Genomic DNA, 17335 nt, shown 5'->3' on the forward strand with positions numbered 1-17335 from the left:
ATTGTAACTCTATAAAGAAAAACTCAATAATAATATATTTAGAAGAACAAATGATAACTATATGAAGCCAAATGTACATTTGCTACCAGAGAAATATATAAAATTAGAAATTAAGTGTAATACCATCACAAAGAGGACTTCCTTTTGGATAAATATTGATACACTAACCATTTATTTTATTGTTACAAAATTTAGTATAAAAGGGAGAAAATAGTCAATTGATTTAAATTGCATTCTATTAAAAAGATTTTATGACGGCGTCCATGCGGACAAGTGGTCAGGGCGTCGGCCTCACAGTTCCGGGGTTGTGGGTTTGATCCCGGTCCTCACTGGAGTTGGCATGTTCTCCCGGTCATGCGTGGGTTTTCTCCGGGTATTCTGGCTTCCTCTCACATCCCAAAAACATACAGAGTAAGCTGGTTGAACACTCTTAATTGCTCCTAGGTATTTGTGAGCGTGAATGGTTGTCCCTCTCCTTGTGACCTGCAATTGACTGGCCACCAAATCAGGGTGTGGCCCCCCCAACCCCCTCCCTTGGGGCCTGTAGCTGACTGGCATAGGCTCCACCACCGCCGCAACACTTGTGAGGATACCCAGTTCAGAAAATGAATAGAATGAAAAGATTTTATAAGAAGAATATCGTATAAGGACCAAAGGTGTAAATATATATTAAAGTCACAAGTGCCCGATCCCCTGTACAGGGACAATAAAACACTTTAAATCATCTTTACCGAATTAAAATCCTCTAATAGAAATCACATTTTTACTTATATTGAAGCAATTTGTTGACCATTTGATGACATGATGCAGAAGCTAATGTCGTGCATACTGAGGTTAAAACTTATTTTATTATACATTTGTCTGCCTTTTGTCGGTAGAAAACCAAACTAGGTAGAAAAAAAAATCAATACAATCATTACTATCTATCTGCTCTAGTATTTTATGACTACTGTGGTGAAAGTTTGGTGTGTGCTTCTGTGTGAGTCAAAGCTGATGAATCAAAAAGCCAACTCACAAACTGTAAAACTGCGACTTTTCTTCGCCCGTCAGGCCTTGAAAAGCTTTAAAAATAAAAAAACTGGAGGCTTTTCAGCAACAATTTGGCACAATGCTGCTGCTCCAAACTGCATTGTCGAATGTCAACACATTTCTCATTAATATGTTAAATCACTAAGCTTTGTTCTCAGTAGGGAATGATGTCTGGCATGCCCCCCACCCCTAGCGAGATGAGAATTCAGACACAGTCACCATCTTCATTGTGGAAGGCTAATAAATAAAAAGTTCCTCTTACATTTTGGAAGTATTTACTTGTATTTACATTTCATGCCTCCCTAAACAATATAGATATATAAACATGTCAAGTGAGGAAACTAGAGGTTAGTTCCTACATTTGTGAACATTCTAAACTTGATTAAACTGGTCATCCTCACTATGGTCAGGGGTGCTGGAGCCTATCCCAGGCAACTACTGACTAGGTGGGGTCCACCCCACTACTAAAAAACATTAATTGTCACTTCTTTGCAGAATATCTGCACTTGTTCAATATTTAATTTAATACTTGCTTAGTATTTAAAGCATTTGGCCCCCTAACCAGCTGCTACTATACTTGAGTGATTCCAAAACAAGCCTTTCATCAGTGTTATATGACTCTACCACCAAGAGAGGGGGCTACAGCAGAGGCAAGGAAATTTTTTTCCCCTGCAGCAAGGAACTAATACAACACATTGTGATTCATTATGATTATAGTATATTGCCTATCTGTGTGCTCCTTGTGATTGAATAGCAAACAGTCATGCGTGTATTACAGTCGCTCAAAAGGCTCCTCATTCCTTGCGACCCGAACAAGATGAAAAAAAGGGGGATGAAAAGGTAAACGGCCACTCACTGGGGCTATGCGTGCTTCTAGAATTTAAAACCAAGAGCTCCCAGTGGTGCAATGGACTTAGTGAAAACAGTTGAAAATGCAATAACACCGACATTTGTACTGGATTTCCACAAAGACACTTTTTTTTTGCCTCTGGGTGGCCACCATGCTACTTTAATCCACCAGAGAGCAAGTGCTTACGGCACAGTGATTTCACCTCAATTTAGCACAATATTTCAACACTTTCTTGCTTTTCCAGTACTGTATGAATAAAGGGCAAACACTGATTACTGCTAAAGTGTCTTAATAGCTCCCAGATGTCATTCTGCCTTTGATATATCTTGAATATTTCAGTGGAGGCTCATGGTCATGGCAGCAGTAAGTGTGCACATTTAGTTGGAAGCAAGTAACTCACTGACTCTCTTCATAATTCATCTTGATGAGTTTGTACATTGTAATTAGAGTTACATTAACATTGATGTTTATTACTACTATCAGAGAGATATGGCCTCTCTTACATTGTCTATATATACTACTTTAATGGCCTTGTAATGTAATTTGTAGCCACTTGCCTGTCCTGGCCAATTTGGACAGTGACAGTGCTGCATTACATTCCAGTATGTGTTGGTCCTAATATAGAACGCATACACAGATTTCTTTTGAGGTTGCTAAAAGGTCAAGAAAATGCAATTGTACCATCTTCTCAGGCAAATATTAACATGGTCATTGAGTGTTGTTTCTGTGATGGATTCAGTATTCACTCCCATAAATTATCTGGTGCAATAGGACAGTATACGTATAGTAATGTATTCAATTTTCCTTTATTAAATAAAATCACAGGGCTCGTATCTTTGCCCAAATGCGGTGTAAGAAGGAATATTATGTGTATTGTCTGCGAGACATACCTGAGTCATTTATTCTTGGGATTTTCCAACTTGCTTTGGGAAATGTCAGAATTTTGCAGTGTTTTTTCTTTTTTTTGCTTTCCCATCAGTCTGCACTTAATACACTATGCTTATTCTTTATCTATATGATTGACCAAATGATTACTTGCCCTAAAGGTTCAGTATTAATCGACTGAAATCAAACTCATCGTTTTTTTTATAATTTATATTGTTTTTAATCATAAAAATGTCCCAAAGAACTTTATAGGTCCTCAAATATATTCATAATATGACCAAATACTGTTGATTCTAATGAAAACAAACCTAAAATACTTTTCAGGTCACTGAATCTCACCCGCAACCTTTCTATGGTATATCCGCCTTTCACCCGAAGACAGCTCAAATAAAATTCATAGATAATTCAAAATTCTATCTTAAAATTTAATTAGAATTTTAAATATGTATGATGGAGAAATAAAAACTGTACTTAACAATGATTCAACAAGTATTGCACAAACTGTATCTAAATTGTAGTGAACAAACTGTATCTAAATTGATGTTTGGAAAGAACTAAAATTATTCTGACAAATAATCGAATAAAACTGAACTCTACCTAAAGAAATTCATCGGAATGGAAAAAAGAGTGTAAAACTACTTGATGATTCACAGTTTGTAGATTAAACTCAGTCTTTTCATCACATAATATTAGAGCTACTTGTAAAAAATTGGAGAAATAGTGGCATAGATGAAATAGTATCTGTACATCCTGGATGCATGAAAATACAAAAACAGCCACTTTCCAAACCCCGGTGCAGTAGATAATCAAGTGGTGTGCAAAGTAAATATTCTATCTTATGGTGGTTCTCTTAGATGGGGCATAGGCGAGCAGGGGGGTAGTGGAGGACTTCCATAATCCCTGGAGTGCATCCAGATAGTACAAATATGCAGAAGAAGGAGGGGAGAGGCAAGGAGAAGGGGAGGAGACACTGCAGTGCAGTTTGAGGGACGCACAATGGCAAGCATTAAGGCATGGACAAGGAACACCGAGCACGAGAGAAACAAGACAGCGGAAACACTTGCGGAGTTTAGAGACAGCATCCCGACATCTCAAAGAAGCCACAGAGGAGAACCGTTGTTGATGACAATGCTGTACGGCCCAGAAGTCCTTGTACTTTGTTTTCATCTTTGAGAAGTGAACAGGAAGCTAAATGAGAAAGGAAAGTTTCAGTCTCACTCAATCTGGGACCCAAACACACACCTGTGAGAGTAGCATACACATTCGAGGAAAAATGCAGCTCCAAGCTTCCATTGACACTGAGGAGCAGAAGGTGAGGGTGATTTTCTCCTTATTTTTTCACCCTGCTGTGTCTTAATCTGGCCTCAATTCAAGTGCAATTTGTGCTTTAAAGGGGGGTGTTAAACCCACTTCAGTGCAGATTGTACTGCTGGCGCCAGTTTGGGGTTAAAGGGAGCATTGTTCCTTGCTCAAGTTCAACATGCTGAAAACAATCTGCTAGAGGTGATCAACCACTAAAAATTAAAATTACAACCAAGAAATCCATAGACAAACAAGAGTCGGGTGGCCCGGTGGGGCGATTGGTGCCGGCCTCACAGCTCTGGGGTACTGGGTTCAAATCCAGGTCACTTCCACCTGTGTGGAGTTTGCATGTTCTCCCTAGACCGGCATGGGTGTCCTCTGGGTATTCTGGTTTTCTCCCACATTCCAAAAACATGCATGGTAGGCTGATTGGACACTCGAAATCAGACCCGGGCATGGGTATGAGTGTGAATGGTTGTCCGGCTCCTTGTGCCCTGCGATTGGCTGGCCCCCGAGGATGGAATTTGCAATAAATCTAGGTATTGTGTATACTAAGTCTAGGAACTGTTGCAGCACTGTTTTCACAATTTTATTGGCTGATTAAATCATCATATATTTTATATCCTCTGACTAGTTATTTTTTCCCATTTGCATTACTTGTGTGCCTTTTGTTGTTTTCCTATTGTGCGTATATGCCTTAGTGTCGTTCCAAAAGCTAAAAATTACTATTACTAAGGAACTGGAAAAAGGAAAGACAGTGGTGTAAAGGAAGATTAGCGCTCATGGAAGATGCCTAGATGAGAAGGGACACTCGGTTCAGGCGACTGTCTGCCTCAATTGGTTAGATTGAGCTGGGTCATACTTTCTTCAGGGCTCCAGGCTTTCTTCCAATGGGGGCATTTCGGCTCTAAACTTTAAAGACAGCGCAATGTAATTTAAATTGTGGAAAAAATATATCAAGTCATGTTTGATTTGCAAAGCATCTCGTCAATTAAATAACAAAGCAAGTTAGGAACTATATCTCATAATTGATATTTTGAGGTTTTTTTTAAGGATAGTAGGAAATTTCATCAGTTTTACGTTACAAGTCTAGCCTCAAAACAAAACTGCGTGTATTTCAAGACAATGCTGTAATTCAAATACATGTGGTCCTTGTCATCAACAAGACTTTTGGCTCCTCAGTCTCTCATGAAGCAGCACACAAGATCACAGAGTGTTTACTTGGCTTTGCCTGCACTTAGGTGGGAGTTTAGGTTGAATTCTGTGAGCGACCCCTCCACTCCCAACGCTATCCGCAAAGGCCTCTTGGCAGCTGCGCAGTGTTTTTAACAGCTGAATCGACTGGGTGGATTGTAGCTGACCCCCGCCCAGAGAATTGGGCTGAATCCAATAATTCATGTGCACAATTACCTCAGCTCTTGTTAAATGCTCTCCAGGGGGGGACATTGGCGGGTGCACCTGTACAGTATGTAACGCTCACCTGGTGGAGGAAAAGTATGAAGTATTGCATAATGCAAGGCTATTTCTTTTTTTCTTCTTCTTCTTTAAATTGGCAGTATTAAAGGAAAGTATTTTATTTTGCATATATTTTAACAGATACAGTGTGAATGTGTGGGAAGTAACTTGACGGAAAGGTTGGCGATGAGCCAAATGAAAAACAATCATGGGCCAAATTAAGTAATTTCTTGTCTGTGAACCTTCCCAGAACAGCACACTTGAATCCCATTAGGAAGGATTTGGAAAGGTTTCCAAAATGTTGTGCCAATTGCAACACCCAATAAATTTACTACATTCCGTAAGCTATAACTTTTTTGTCTTGCTAGAGTGCCACATCGTGTAAATGTTTTTTGTTTGTTTGATTCTTTTAAACATCCTGCTTTTACTGCAAAGTGGCTGGTAGAAAATTCTAACGGCTACTAACTCAATACCAATTTTAAACCCAATTTACAATGATGGCTCCTTGTTTTGATCTTACATTCCAAGGTGTCTTTATAGTCTAGAATGGTGTCAATGTACCTGATCTAAGTCATTTAAATGTAGTGTATATGAAGTGCTTCACAGTTAAAATTGTGCTGCTGATTGATGAAGCAGCTGGAGAAAAGTCATATAGCAAAAATGCAAAACTGTAATCTTGTCCAAAAAGGAACAGCACAGGATCTATTGGATGGAACCAACAAATGCGATGTTAAGATGATTCAAATGAGGCTAGAGAATTTTGGCTTGTGCAGCCTGGATTCATCAAGAGTAGCTCCGATACCAAAGACACAGTTGAAATGAAAGCTCACAATTTGTTTCTTCTCCCTCCTACCCTTTTTCCATCTGTCCTTTCTCATTTTTCCCTGAGCCAGATGGACCCAGTCCAGAAGGCCGTGATCAACCACACTTTCGGAGTTCCACTGGTCAAGACCAAGCGGCCGGTTATTTCCTGCAACGTCTGTCAGATCCGCTTCAACTCAGAGGTAATACCCTGAATAATTGGTCATGCTGTCCTTTGTTTGAAAGTGCGTTTTACGCATTTTTAGCCAGGACTTGTTTTCTCTCCGGTGAGCGGATATTGACACCAACAAAAGGTTGCTTTTGGTGGGGGGGCTTTATTTTGGCACTATCACTCTTGTTGCATTTTATTTTGTTTCAAGTAGTGTCACATCAAATAAGCAATAAAGACTGTCGAACAAAGATACATCATCTGGCACCGAGACCATGGATGAGTAATTGGTTGTTTACGAGTAGACTTTTGCTGGCACACGTACCATGACAATTTTATTAGAATCCTCAACCATTGGACCTTTTTTTTGTTTTTACTATCATCACTTTGTCCATTGGAGTTTTCAGTGGATAAAAAAAAAAACTTTATTTCCTTGTGAGTGATGATATGGAAGCCTTCTATTTGCCGTGGTTATAAGCCATTGCAAATGTCCAATATATAGTTTGTAATATTGAAACCACAGTGGTGCAGACAATCAGACACACACAAACCACATTAAGGAGTGGACCAGTACTAAATATACTTCTTAAATCTAAAATTATGAATTCCATGTGGTTAAGACGTTACAGGGTTATAATCTTTGCATCACCTTCCTTACATCTCCTTATTGAACCGTTTACATGTATCCCAATGTTTATACTGTATGATTAAATTCTCTTGTCATATAAAACACTAAAAACACATACAGTAAGGATAAAAATATGAAATAGGAAGTTCCACCCAATGCTTTCTAAGGATGTTGAGGTTTTTCTGAAGGGATTTTCTGGACACCCAAAAAAGGCCACCCAAGTTAATAGAAACAAAATTCAGCCAAGCATGCCCGTGTGGCACCGTTCTTTGTGCAGTTAGACACAGCCATGATAGGCCAGTCAAAAGACTTTGTCTAACATAAAGTTACCCACATGTTTTGCTATGACACGCAAAGTTTAAAAAGCACCATGCTTTTTGATAAGTTGCCAGACATCTGATAGAGTCTAAACCACATGATCTACCACCATGTTCGAGTGCATGCTCTGAAGGAAAAGCTCAATTACAAATGAAACAGTACTACGACTAGTAGTTGGTTTTGTTTGTTTACCTTTTTCCTGTATAAACTTAATGGGTTTATTACAACTAAGTTATAATATATTTCAATTTAAATTCCATCATGGCTATATGACGGGCAAAATATCGATGCCATTTACATTGTCACTCTATGAATATAAATAGGACTTGGAGCAGTTCTGTGCTGTGATTTAAAAAATTCTACTTTTGTCTCATCAGGTTTTTCTCCCTAAAGAAGCCAGGTGCCAATGTTATGTCCTCATGTTCCCTTTTTCTTGTCAGCTTGTATTTCCCTCAGGACCATTCACCTTCATTTAATTTCTAATTTCTTTACTCTTCTTTCTTTATGATTGCGGGACACTTTATCGTAAGGGATGTTCATCAAGAGTGTGACAGCCCTAGTGTGTGTTTGGAAGACCGCAACACTATTTTGCAGGTGCATGGCGTGTTAAATGATAGCCTTGGCCTTGGTGGTTGCTGCATTAATGATGTCACGAGCTCTGTTCTACTGCATTGACCAATGTCACAATGACTGCAGCAAAATTAGCCTGATAAGGATTCATTATTTGATTACGTTCTCCTTCATCAACTTCCCCTGTATCCTTGAAATCCAAACTGGTGCTTGTTTATTGTCTCAGCCTATCCATTATTTTATAATTATATTTTCATCAGCAGTTGAAGCTTTTAATGATTTATCACAGTTTTCATTTGAAATGATGTGGTGGCTATGCTCCAACTTTTACCTGAGTGTAAATTCATACCACATTTTTTACAGGTGCCTTCTCACAGCTTCATCTGGCATCTGTATGACTTTTGTTCATTTCAGCTTGTATGACATGATTGTCATGCTGTTTCACTCTTTGACATTTCTCTATGACCCTTCAAAGACACATGCTTTTTCTCTACTGGCATTATGAGAGTTTCAAGATTCCCACCGTTATTGCTCTTTTTATTGAGTATTTAACACTCATTGGCACCCCTAAATCAGTTTTTATTGGACATGGGGCAAATTTGAGCCAAAATCTCGATACTGTACATGGAATATAGATATCAAGCCTTGGTTTGTCACTCTTCCTGTTTGGTAGCCCCCAGTATAGATGGCTTTTATTCTGAGCAGTGCCTCCCACTGACACTCAGCTGCCTGGCAGTTGATCCGTTTGGCTAAGTAGAAGAGCTTAAGAAGCACTTGATGTGCCAACAAATACTCTTTTTTTTTTTACTTGTCATGTCTGCAACTTGTCTCACCTCTATTTGCCCTACTCAATCAAGCAAAGCAGAGCCTTACTTAGATCATGAATAAAATAAATAAGGATTACTAAATTGAAGAACGGCATCTTGATCTGTGGTGTAAAACAACCACCCTACTTTTTAAAAAAACTTTTTCATGATTTCAAAGTCAAAATTGCTGGATTTTTATTTTTTATTTTTTGTTAAACGAATGGCAAATAAAAAAATAACATAGCAATAGATACGCTCCGGTTCATATTGAGCAATGACTAATTGGTCATTTGAAATGTAAAGCACTCTTCTGCAACACGAATTAAAAAAATGTAGACATTGTTGTATGTTCTGTAAATTGCCCAATCTAAATTTTAGTGCTCTGATCTTCAAAATGTGATAGGATTTCAGCCCACCTGAAACCTTTAACACTGCCATTACCCCTTGGTTGTCATACTACATACACTGCATGTTCGCAATGTTGCCACTGACAAAAAAAAGCCCCATCACCTGATGTTCACATGGAAAAAAACAATTGAAAAAAGGAGACGCTCATTTTGTTTTTTCAGTTGTGACTGGCCAATGTTCTCTTAATGTAATGAGCCTTATTGTCCCGGCAGCAGTAATTATAAATCCTTTTGCTAACCTTGGGTGAGCACAGTTTATACAATAACTTTCAGGACGTGAAAGCAAAATATTAAACATTCATCACCATTTTAGTTCAAAATATAATTCCCATTTTCCTCTGTTGCACATCGATTTGTAATTTATCTGTCAGTCTATCAAATAAGTTAGGCATTGTGATGACTAACACGTTCTCTTAAAACCACTGGAAAATTAAGCACTCAAATTGTCCAGATATTATGTCTGAGAAAAGCATGCTGATATAATTGCTTTTCCAATTTTAAATGACAGGCTGCCAAATAAATAGTATACAATATAGTAAATCTTATTCTCATGTCAGCCACGAACCTTACCGCACATCACTATTGCCAGGGTTTAGACGACTGGCGTTGTCCAGGGTAATACAGGAAAAAAAATCAGATCTTCCAAATAAGTATATATTTACTTTACAGTCCCAGATTATGCTTGTCCAGCAGCAGTGAGCACACCCACCCATTTATCAATAGGGTCTATTCCTCCCCTAAATATATGGCCAATGGCCTAAATGCCAGATCAATTCTTCAAACATTTCAGCTTTTGTGTCAGCTTTCAGCTGCTCATCATGACCCCGGGGGAGTGCTGACTATAAAGCGGCCACTTTAAAAAATCATCTTCATGAGTTGCTCCTTAATGTAGTTTTATGGCCCCTCTGTTACAAACAAAAGTGCACATCTGCTCGCTCAACATGTTTTGGAGCTGTTGGCAGCTGATATAAGCGCTGCGCTGAAATATTGCATGCATCCTCAACAGGGTTACATTTTTAACTGCTGGGACACAAACTTTGATGGTGGAAATAATAAAGAAAAGATAAAACTGGTCGGTAGAGACGTAAAATTGCCCTGTGACTGAGCCAAGGTTGTCTGACAACGGCTCGCATATTCACAATACATTGATAGTATTGAGATTTCAACACATGCACAACAAAACTTCTCCAATTTTCACAGCATGGATGGACGGTATACTTTATTTTAACCACTGCAGTTTTTTCTTCCATTAATAACGGAGTATACCAACACATTTCAAGACATGTATTTGTGTCCACCAGCATGTTTTCATCACACTTCAGATTGCTGGCGACAGCTGCGTATACTGTATGTTGCAATCTCACATCTCATCCTTTATGTTTTACAAGCCAAACGTACTTGAGCGCAGGGGCCTAAACAAAGACTCTGCTGACGTCCTCCTGAAACATTATCAATCTTGGAGTACAGAATAATGTTTACTATCAGAAAACACTTGTACTCTTATTTGTTTATATGCTCTTCATCTAACAAGTGGTGTTTTTATTGATTTGGGACCCACACAAATCAGACATTCAGTGATTAAATGTTAAATAAGGACTGGGTCAGAGTTCTAATCCTACTTGCTTCATCATTTAGAGACATTTGCATTTAAATAATTCACGACCATTGATAGAAGTCAAATTCATTTCAATTTTCTAAATAATTTGGACGTCAATCACCGTCATTGGCAGTAAATTAATTTGCAAAATATGTTGTGGTCTCAAGTTTCTCCATCTCTGTGGGTTTAAGATCCCATGCTAGTAATCCATCTGTCCTTTCACTGTGGCCCAGTCCCACTGTGTGTATAGAATAACATGCATGTGTCACATTATGAGGTGTACTTGAATAATCTCATGCGATTCAACACAGGAAATGGCTAAAAACTCTCTTTCCAGATACACAAATAAAGCGTAATTCTGTTGAATGTGTCAATGAATTAATGTAAGTATCCTTTGGTGTTGCTATCCAGAGCCAAGCTGAAGCCCACTACAAAGGAAACCGGCATGCCAGGAGAGTGAAAGGCATCGAGACCTCAAAGAGTCGCTGTCAAGATGGTGAGAAGCTTCAAACTGTGACCCCAACCACCTCTCCTTCTCCTCCGGGAGCTCCAGGCCCTCCCTCTGATAGCGAGAGCAGCAAACTAGGTGAGTAAGCTCAAAACGCCTCATATGATCACACGCAGAAACTGCTCTGTATGCATTCACTTTTTAGTCTTTGTAAATACATGTACCGTATTTTCACGACTATAAGGCGCACCGCATTATAAAGCGCACCCTCAATGAATGACATTTTTTCCACATATAAGGCGCACTGTATTATAAGGCGCACTGTCTATTTTGGAGAAAATTTAAGACTTTTAATTGCACCTTATAGTCGTGAAAATACGGTAATTGCTATTGACTTCCAGGTGTGAAGCACTCACTACACAGTCACCTCTAGAGCCAGCCATTGTTGATGTTTTGGATTTTTTTGTTATAAAATCTTGCCGTGGGGGAGGAGCTATATGATGGAAGATTTTTTAAACTAAGGTGGCATCTGCATATTTAACAGTATTGTTTCAGTTCAGGCGTTTGTGTTTTTTTAATATCCTACAGTGGGGGGGGGGGGTCGTTTTTGGTTTTCTGGTTTTTCCATATAAGGCACACTGGATTATAAGGCGAACTGTCTATTTTGGAGGAAATTTAAGACTTTTAAGTGCGCCTTATAATCGTGAAAATACGGTCCATATAGTAAATGGAAATATTCTTCCACCACTGGATTTTGGAGGTTGGGTTGTCATGAGTGTGGGAAAGGGAGAAATATATAATATGTACTCACTTTTTTCTTCTGTGGTTATTATTATTTTGAAGCAAACAATGGTATATAGCTATATTGTAATTCCTGTACAATTTGCAGCTGGAAATATTCAAGACACTTATACCAGACAGACGCAATTTTGCTTTCATTGTGTAGAATAATCATTTTTAGAAAAAAAAAAAGCAACTAAGACGGCGGGCATTAGTTTCACTTGCAGTCTGGCCACCATTTGTGACAGTGTGATCAAAGCCAATACATCATAAGGATGCCAGAAATAATCTCTTGTTTAAATCAAATTTGACCACAAGTAATGTTCTGCATCTGTTAAATGTAAACATGTTTTTAACATGCGCAGCAGGACATTCCCTTGGCAAGAAGTTGGGAACTTGTTGGTTTAGTCTAAATAGTTCATGATTTTTAACACTTGATGGAAGAAATGCATGATTGCACCAACTCCTATTGTACCAACGTTCATTTTTTTCTACTGTAATAGAATATTTCTGTAAAGTCAACACTTTGCAGTGAATTCAATTCACTGATTTGGCAGGTTTTTTGTTATGTCTGTCCCACCTCTCAACAACAGTCACTTTGGCATCACCTCTGTTGTCCACACTGTGCCATCTGCTTTATTTTCATTTTATTTCCAGTTCCAGTTTATTTCCAGTTTGGATTACACTATCCATCCATCCATTTCAACACCGCTTATCCTTGTCAGGGTCACGGGGTGCTGGAGCCTATGCCAACTGCCCTCATGTGAAAATCAGACTCCACGCCAAACTGGTTGTCATTCAGTCATAGAGCACACACACTGAGACAGGCAACCATTCGCACTCCCAAATCAGGAATGGGAATCGACCCTGAACCAAAGTCAGTCGAATGAACTACTACACTATCAGCAACTTAGTGAATGAGACGTATAATGTAATACATATTATATTTTGTTCATGAGACAATTAGGTTGGCGCCGTTAAATAAGCATTAGCAATATTTGGACAGGAACAAGAGTCATGATTTAAGCTTCTCTCATTCGTTGTGTCAGTTTTCCCAGAATCTCTTCATCCATCAGCTCAGTGTAGCTCATCTCTATATTTCTAGCTTTAACCTCCAGGCTGCGTGTCTCCGCTCTGTTTCTTTCTTCACACTGCACTTTCCATTCCCTCAGTGTCACCAGTTTGTCCTTGGATCAAGTACCAGGCAATGAATAGACCTGCCATGTTTTGCTGACATTTAACAAAGGTTCCTGCATGTGGCTCATTGTTTACCAGACATTTCCACTTTAGTGAGCAGCAAACATGAAGGTCAGATCAAGGCTGGAATAAATTTGGCCTAAAAATGTGCAACATTTAACTGCAATAATAGTTTTTTTAAAAACGCTATTCAAATAGTTTGAACTTTTTACCCATTGCACCACTTGACAAGTGAAGATTTTTCTGTTATGAATCCCAAAATGACGAGAGGTCCATCTGCATCCCTCTGAGGGATTTGTAATTGCCTTTTAAAAAGATTCTAGCATGGGGAGCCAAAGAAAGCTGTCTATTATTAGAATCACAAAGGAAAAACATGTGCAAGAATTCTTCTTATGACCCTTAAGTTTGTGTACCCATGCTGTGTTAAAGCATCTGTGTGGATTCACTATGGTTTGTCTCACTGGGTCAACAAAGACCTTATTTTACATATTGTCTCAGATAGTGTACAGAAAGTTGTGCTATTATGTTTTTAGGAAAATAATTGGAGTGGCCCGGTAGGGAGTAGTAAGCGTGTTAGGCTCACATTTCTGGGGTCGAGGGTTTGATCCCCTTCTGTGTGGAGTTGGCATGTTGTCCCCCAAAAAAATAGTCCATACATCAAACAATGCATAGCATGACAAACAATATTTATCCCAAACATTTCCATATTACTCTTGGGTATGATGGAGGCTGATAGACTTCTTATTTCAATTGATTTAAGGCTTTTATGGCTTGTGGTACAAAGGAGAATTTGGAATGGCTCTGGTTAGAGGGGGTGGGGGGTGCAGAACTGATGTTATTTATGGCAGTAGTTCAAAATCAGATGCCAGAGAGCGTGTGTAATCATGTACAATGTATTTTGCCCATCTTGTCAGACTGTCCTATTAAATGTGGTCAACACTTAGCAGTTTTAACCAAGAGAAATAATGACTGTGACTCAGCAGTGTTTGTTTTCAAACAAGCCGATAATGTATCCACTTAAAAATGTTGGATTTTTTTTGTTATTGACAGTAAAAACAACTGTAACCCTTCTCATTAGGTTTGTCCCAAACTAGTTGTTAAAAATAATATTGTAACCTTTGCCAATAACAGCTCTTTCTCAAAAGTAAGGCTTTTTCTGATGTAGTCGGTCACACAAACAAATACATCTAGAGGTTGTATTTTTCAATTTTTATTGCCTTTGAGCAACAATTTATGTCCTAAATGTGTGCAGGGCATGATGTCGAAACCCTATCAAAGTAGGTCTTCTTGGTAAGGAGACATGTAATTTGAAAGGATTAGGTGGGGGAGCTCAGGGTTTGATTCTTTATGTGGGTGTTGAATAAGCCACTGTTAACATGAATATAAATTCTGCTTCACCCTCTTTTTCCCCACTGCTCTCTGATATAGCCACACCAAATGATGAGTCTGGTTGTTGATGTTCTCTGCTTTAGTGAACTCTGACACACCTCCACATTGACACACTCAAGGTCCTTTAAAGAGAGGACTTTCATGTGAGATCTAGGGTTGCATGCCCAACTATAGTACACAGTATTTAGTTACCCTGGATTGATAGATGTTTGATACGAGTGGTTGTTTGTTTAAAATAATGACAGATATTATGTGCTTTCATAAATGAAAAAAATAAATAACAACAAGATATTAAAATACATGTAATGTAATGTATGTGTTTGTATGACCAAGTTAGAATGTTGCCAGCATGCCAGACAGTAAAGGGCACCCGTCTGCATTTTCAATGAGGACCCGTTCTTTAGCAGGCCCAGCATTGAGTTTCAGGGCTCATTCATCATAAACAATTGAGTAGTCTATAATACCCTAGCAGTTTTAACAGCTAAGGTAGCAAGTCAAACTACGTGGCAACATTTTTACAAACAATAAGAGCATCATGTTTAAAGTACAAGTACAAGGGATATTCCTTCAGTTTAAACATTTACCGCCACTTTCAGAGATCTTTAGGAATAAGCCACATGTATATGCGACGAATACTTGAATATCATGACCCGGATTAAGTAAACAGACGAACCAGACTAATCAAAAGAACATGGACTGAGTTAACTCTCTCTGATGACCTCCGTTCATAGCCCCCTTTGCAAATATTTGTGCTATTTGGAGTTGAGGCCGATTATCCGGACAGGAAAGTCACTTGTACCTCTTTTATTGTTTGCTATCAGTGCTTTTACGATAACATGCCCTGATGGAAAAAAATGTCATTGACCGCAATAAACATTAAATTATAATTTGGAAATGATTGGCCAACTATTACCATCACTGGCCGTCAAAGAGTTCAGCAAACAGATGATAAGTATAGCAAAGCCTGAGATAATCCACAGCAGAGCCAATGACAGTGACAAAAAGGAGCTCTGGGAGTATCGTTAAGAGGAGTTTAGCCTTTAAGTGACCTTGATAGTCGAGGTGACATTCGGCAGTGGAATGAGCTTGAACAGATGTTATGGTTCACTATAGCACTGTTCCATGTAGTCTTTGTCAGATCCAGGTTTATATTGGAATCACATATAGGGTGACCCAAAACGATGCGTACCCATGAAAATTTCTATTTTGACTTTGATTAAAAAGCTATTTATTTCAAATTACAACCGCACATTATTCAGTTTATGGAAGACCATTCACCAGAGTTTCAGCTATTTCTGTCAATTTTTAGTCAATTCATGGCTTTCCCAAGATGTGTTCCAAATGTCCACCATTCCATTGCAAATAAACCTGTACTCGTCTGACAAAGTTGTCAATCACTTTTACACACTAGTCTTTCGGGATGGCTTTTATTTTTGCTGGGATGGCAGTTTTCAGTCACTCAATTGTTTGTGGATTTCGTTAAAAAATGGATTTTTTATCGAATAAAATATGGGTACGCATCTTTTTGGGTCACCCTGTATTACAGAATCAGTTTGTTTGCACTCAATGTAAATTTAAATCTATTTGAGATCACTCCTGAATGGAGTCGCAATGCATTTTCAGTGCAAGCAGGCCGTTGGTATTTGCCATGTAATGGCCTGTCAAACACTGGCTTACAGTATGGGACAAATGAGAGGGTTGATTCTATTTCTACCAAAAGAGAGTGAGAAATAAGCTGTCTCCAAAAGAACATCTGTTTGACACCACCCTGCAGGCAGTAGTTCTGCAGCTGGAATGCTCCAAACCTGTGTGGAAAAAGAAAAGATTGTGATTTTGGAAGCTTGTGGAATGGAAAGCTTTAATGATGGCATGTTCATCAAATGTGATGTAATGAATCTGTGGATAAAGTTTCCTTTTACATAACTTCAAAATGATCTAATGGAATGTAAATATCCCAGTGCTCTCTGACCTGTCATGAAAGAAGCCTGCAGCAATCTTTAAAAGGCGATTCGGTTGTTTATATTGAAATTTGTTTTCTTACCGACAATTTCCCATAATGTGCTTTTAATGCTATAAACTAGAGGGGGCTTTTACCGTAAAGCTGGCTTTGGCACTACATCCAGGGGAATTATTAAAGGACCCTCCTCGTTGGGGGAGGTGGTGGGTGGGGGTGAGTAAGCCACCCAAATTTAGGGCGTCTTATTCAGACAACACCCAGGGTGAATACCACAGGCATGGCGTAGGCTGATCAAAAACATGTGTGCATACATATGTATTTTTTTAACAGGTTCACAAACACTCATAATTAAAGTAAAGAAACAAGAAAACAAGAAGAAATGTATGTATGTTCAGTATCAACAGATGTCTCACTTCATTACGTTTTCTTTGTGTTTCCTGTCTTGGCCTTTGACAAAGTGTGTGCCATGCCTCCATGTCAGCAAAGCCAAAAGTAACAGCTGTGTGGGAAAGAACCAAAGTGGACATGCTGCGGTATCGACTTTCTACCTCAAACAAACATTTCAGTCTAGTAAAGCATACAATTTCAAATCCATCCCTTTTATCAGAGGAAATTCACACTCAAATATGCCATAGAACTTGAAAGAAAAGGAATATTTTTTCATCACTTTTGGCATGTGGGCTCGGAAATGAAACTATTTTTCCTCGCACCTGCAAGTGCTTTAGGCTGCCTTGTCTGATCTTCACA

General features: G+C 38.7%; 1 protein-coding gene across 7 annotated transcripts in view; it reads left to right on the forward strand.

Annotated features, from left to right (window-relative positions):
- znf385a (zinc finger protein 385A) overlaps positions 1-17335 on the forward strand; it is a 49514-nt gene that overhangs the window by 27158 nt on the left and 5021 nt on the right. For 6 of the 7 annotated variants that reach the window (XM_077722317.1, XM_077722339.1, XM_077722350.1 and 3 more), the window contains 2 exons: positions 6415-6525; positions 11229-11403. In XM_077722317.1, the coding sequence (XP_077578443.1) occupies positions 6415-6525; positions 11229-11403 (286 nt within the window). Of the gene's footprint in view, positions 1-3757; positions 4077-6414; positions 6526-11228; positions 11404-17335 lie in introns of those variants that run through there. The other variant, XM_077722329.1, reaches the window with a different exon arrangement.

The sequence above is a fragment of the Stigmatopora nigra genome, chromosome 1, assembly GCF_051989575.1.
Source record: "Stigmatopora nigra isolate UIUO_SnigA chromosome 1, RoL_Snig_1.1, whole genome shotgun sequence".
In the NCBI taxonomy this organism is placed as follows: Eukaryota; Metazoa; Chordata; class Actinopteri; order Syngnathiformes; family Syngnathidae; genus Stigmatopora; species Stigmatopora nigra.